The 4,159-nt window shown below is 49.0% G+C and overlaps 1 protein-coding gene across 1 annotated transcript in view; it reads right to left on the bottom strand.

Annotated features, from left to right (window-relative positions):
- Positions 1-810, bottom strand: part of MEX3C (mex-3 RNA binding family member C) — a 21,453-nt gene extending 20,643 nt beyond the window's left edge. The window contains exons 1-2 of the mRNA XM_040264222.1: positions 655-810; positions 254-397 (exon numbers count right to left, since the gene is read on the bottom strand). Of these exons, the coding sequence (XP_040120156.1) occupies positions 254-397; positions 655-810 (300 nt within the window). The remainder of the gene's footprint in view (positions 1-253; positions 398-654) is intronic.
- Positions 811-4,159: the final 3,349 nt, after the last annotated feature.

The following is a 4,159-nucleotide window of genomic DNA, read 5'->3' as shown; positions in this document are numbered from 1 at the left end:
AGCCCCATGGCGGACAGGGCCCCGGCCCTGCTCAGCGCGCAAACACTTTTCCTCAGGGGAGGTGGCGGGGCCGAGCGACCCGGGCCGAGCAGAGCCAGGGCCGCCCGGAGAGCGGAGAGGGCGGGGTGGAGGAGCAAGGGAAGGAGGCAGAGGCAGGTAACTAGGTGGGTGGGTGGGGACGGCAGCGGGGCGGGCTGAAGGAGGTTCGGCCGCGGCTCCCCTCTCAGGGATTCTTTTGTTTCATGGCCTCAACCAGCCCCCGGCGCGCGCGCGGCGGCGGCGGCGGCGGCGGCGACGCCCCACGCCGCTCTCCTAAGGAAGCCGGCGCGCTCTGATTGGCCGCTTTTAATCTCCGGGAGCCCGCCCTCTCCTCCCCGCGGCCTTCTAACTCCTGTCCCTAGCCCCACCCCACCCACCCGCTTCTTGGGCCCCGCCCCGCTCCTCCCCAGAGCTTTCTGATTGGGTGACCGGGACGAGCCTGCCCCTCAAAGCCTTCTCCGTCCGTCCTCTGCCCTCCCCCCACCCCGCCCTCCCCGTTCCCTACTGGCTCACGAGGAGAGGGACTGTGATTGTTCGCTTTACACGTCACTCTTTGTGACGTAGCCAGGTGGAGGCGGGGCGAAAGCAAGGCCGCAGAGGGCTGAAACTGGGAGCCTTCTGGAGGGGGTTCTCGCGCAGGCGCGTGCAGTCCAAGCGCACACCTGGCCGTCTGCGGTCCTGGGCATTCTTGAGGCCCACCTGGGTGGGGTCTTTCAGTTCCCAGTGGGGGTGGCTTTGGAGGTGTAGCGTAGGCATGGGCCCAGAGGGCATGGTTGAAGCGGTGATTTCATGGTTGAAGGGCCTAGGGAGAGAGTCATCGCAGGAGGGGCCAGTGAGGTGTCCTCCTATCCCGCCGCAGGGGTGGTTTCCTGAGCCGCGTGGCTCCTGGGCCTTCCCTGCACCACCCCGGGAAGCTCCTCCTTCCCGGGCGGGGCCCTCCCACGCCCTGCCGGCTCGCCTTCCAATACCAGCGCGGTTGGTTCCATCAGGAACCTTAAATGCTGAACTCCAGTTCTTTGGGGGCTTTTCTTCCTCCTAGACGTTCTTCCCACAGTATTGTCCGGGTGGTACCACACAGTGGGTATATTTTAGAGGGATTTATTTTTAAATAATTTGTTAAAAACAAATCTTATTATTTCCTTCATCTCGGGCTGTGACTGTCATCCCCCACTCCCTTGCTCCCCTTTCCCTCCGCCCCGGTTAGAATCTCCTCAGGGAATCATCCCCAGGTTAGTCTTAATCACCAGCATCGTCTCACGAAGGTGAACAGCGTAATGTAATTTTAAGGTTTCTAGTGTCACCGTTATAAAAGAAGCAGTTTTAATAAATTAAAGAGTTCAGTATATTCCAAATATTTCAAGATGCAATCAATATAAAGTTACTAATATATTTTATAGATTATTTTCACGCTAAATCTTTGAAAATGGTATTTTGCCTTAGGATAGCTCAATATTCACTTCACACTGGCCATATTTCAAGGACAAAATATAGTGTTAGACTTCTTGAATTCTGAATTATAAATTGATACCCTATTTTGGATTTATTATATCTTGCTTCCTGAAACTTGTTTCTTATGATGAACTTGAATATGAGTGCCTAATTTTCTAAATTGCCTGAGGTGCTACAGAGACACTCTAACAGAAGGCTAAGGTATGTCTTCCCTTGCTCTATTTTATGCCCTTGTATCGTGCAACAATTCTACTTCAATTTATCCACCCCTCTGAGAAACGGGAGTATTTCCTGCCATATCAATAAGCCAGGGTGTCATCAGTTCAGTTCAGTTCAGTTGCTCAGTCGTGTCCGACTCTTTGCGACCCCATGAATTGCAGCACGCCAGGCCTCCCTGTCCATCACCAACTCCCAGAGTTCACTCAAACTCACGTCCATCGAGTTGGCAATGCCATTCAGCCATCTCACCCTGTGTCGTCCCCTTCTCCTCCTGCCCCCAATCCCTCCCAGCATCAGACTGTTTTCCAATGAGTCAACTCTTCGCATGAGGTGGCCAAAGGACTGGAGTTTCAGCTTTAGCATCATTCCTTCCAAAGAACACCCAGGACTGATCTTTAGGATGAACTGGTTGGATCTCCTTGCAGTCCAAGGGACTCTCAAGAGTCTTCTCCAACACCACAGTTCAAAAGCATCAATTCTTTAGTGCTCAGCCTTCTTCACAGTCCAAATCTCACATCCATACATGACCACTGGAAAAACCATAGCCTTGACTAGACGGACCTTCGTCGGCAAAGTAATGTCTCTGCTTTTTGAATATGCTATCTAGGTTGGTCATAACTTTCCTACCAAGGAGTAAGCATCTTTTAATTTCATGGCTGTAGTCACCATCTGCAGTGATTTTGGAGCCCCCCAAAATAAAGTCTGACACTGTTTCCACTGTTTCCCCATCTATTTCCCATGAAGTGATGGGACCAGATGCCATGATCTTCGTTTTCTGAATGTTGAGCTTTGAGCCAGCTTTTCCACTCTCGTCTTTCACTTTCATCAAGAGGCTTTTTAGTTCCTCTTCACTTTCTGCCATAAGGGTGGTGTCATCTGCATATCTGAGGTTATTGATATTTTTCCCGGCAATCTTGATTCCAGCTTGTGCTTCTTCCAGCCGAGCGTTTCTCATGATGTACTCTGCATAGAAGTTAAATAAGCAGGGTGACAATAGACAGCCTTGACGTACTCCTTTTCCTATTTGGAACCAGTCTGTTGTTCCATGTCCAGTTCGAACTGTTGCTTCCTGACCTGCATATAGGTTTTCAAGAGGCAGGTCAAGTGGTCTGGTATTCCCATCTCTTTCAGAATTTTCCACAGTTTATTGTGATCCACACAGTCAAAGGCTTTGGCATAATCAATAAAGCAGAAATAGATGTTTTTCTGGAACTCTCTTGCTTTTCGATGATCCAGCGGATGTTGGCCTTTTCTAAAACCAGCTTGAACATCAGGGAGTTCACAGTTCACGTATTGCTAAAGCCTGGCTTGGAGAATTTTGAGCATTACTTTACTAGCATGTGAGATGAGTGTAATTGTGCGGTAGTTTGAGCATTCTTTGGCATTGCCTTTGTTTGGGACTGGAATGACAACCTACCTTTTCCAGTCCTGTGGCCACTGCTGAGTTTTCCAAATTTGCTGGCATATTGAGTGCAGCACTTTCACAGCATCATCTTCCAGTATTTGAAATAGCTCCATTGGAATTCCATCACCTCTACTAGCTTTGTTTGTAGTGATGCTTTCTAAAGGCCCACTTGACTTCACGTTCCAGGATGTCTGGCTCTAGGTGAGTGATCACACCATCGTGATTATCTTGGTCGTGAAGATCTTTTTTGTATAGTTCTTCTGTGTATTCTTGCCACCTCTTCTTAATATCTTCTGCTTCTGTTAGGTCCATACCATTTCTGTCCTTTATCGAGCCCATCTTTGCATGAAATGTTCCCTTGGTATCTCTGATTTTCTTGAAGACATCTCTAGTCTTTCCTATTCTGTTGTTTTCCTCTATTTCTTTGCACTGATCTCTGAGGAAGGCTTTCTTATCTCTCCTTGCTATTCTTTGGAGCTCTGCATTCAAATGGGATCTTTCCTTTTCTCCTTTGCTTTTTGCCTCTCTTCTTTTCACAGCTATTTGTAAGGCCTCCCCAGACAGCCATTTTGCTTTTTTGCATTTCTTTTCCACGGGGACGGTCTTGATCCCTGTCTACTGTACAATGTCACGAACCTCAGTCCATAGTTCGTCAGGCACTCTATCTATCAGATCTAGTTCCTTAAATCTATTTCTCTCTTCCACATCAGCAATTCCAGCTCTCCAGGGCAAGCAGGAAGCAGAACAGTACCTGCCATCTGGCAACTGTTAGGCTTCAGCCACTCCCTATGGTGAGCACTGAGGAAACGCTCAGGATACTAGCTCCAGATAGGTAAGATGCATGAATGGAATGATTTCAGTGAGCCCAGACTCTTGCATTTTCCCATACATAGAAAAGCGCTAAATTCCTTAACTTGAGGTATCTGGTTTTCTTTAATTCACAAAAATACTTTTGATATTCAGACTACCTGCCCTTCGTTGCAAACTTCTATATAACCTGACTCCTCCCCAGCCCTCTCCCGCCTCCCTGGAGCAGTTCTCTCAGGG

This window comes from Oryx dammah, unplaced genomic scaffold (assembly GCF_014754425.2).
Source record: "Oryx dammah isolate SB20612 unplaced genomic scaffold, SCBI_Odam_1.1 HiC_scaffold_22, whole genome shotgun sequence".
In the NCBI taxonomy this organism is placed as follows: Eukaryota; Metazoa; Chordata; class Mammalia; order Artiodactyla; family Bovidae; genus Oryx; species Oryx dammah.
The sequence above is the reverse complement of the archived record's forward strand: the minus strand, read 5'-3'. Positions and strand labels throughout refer to the sequence as shown.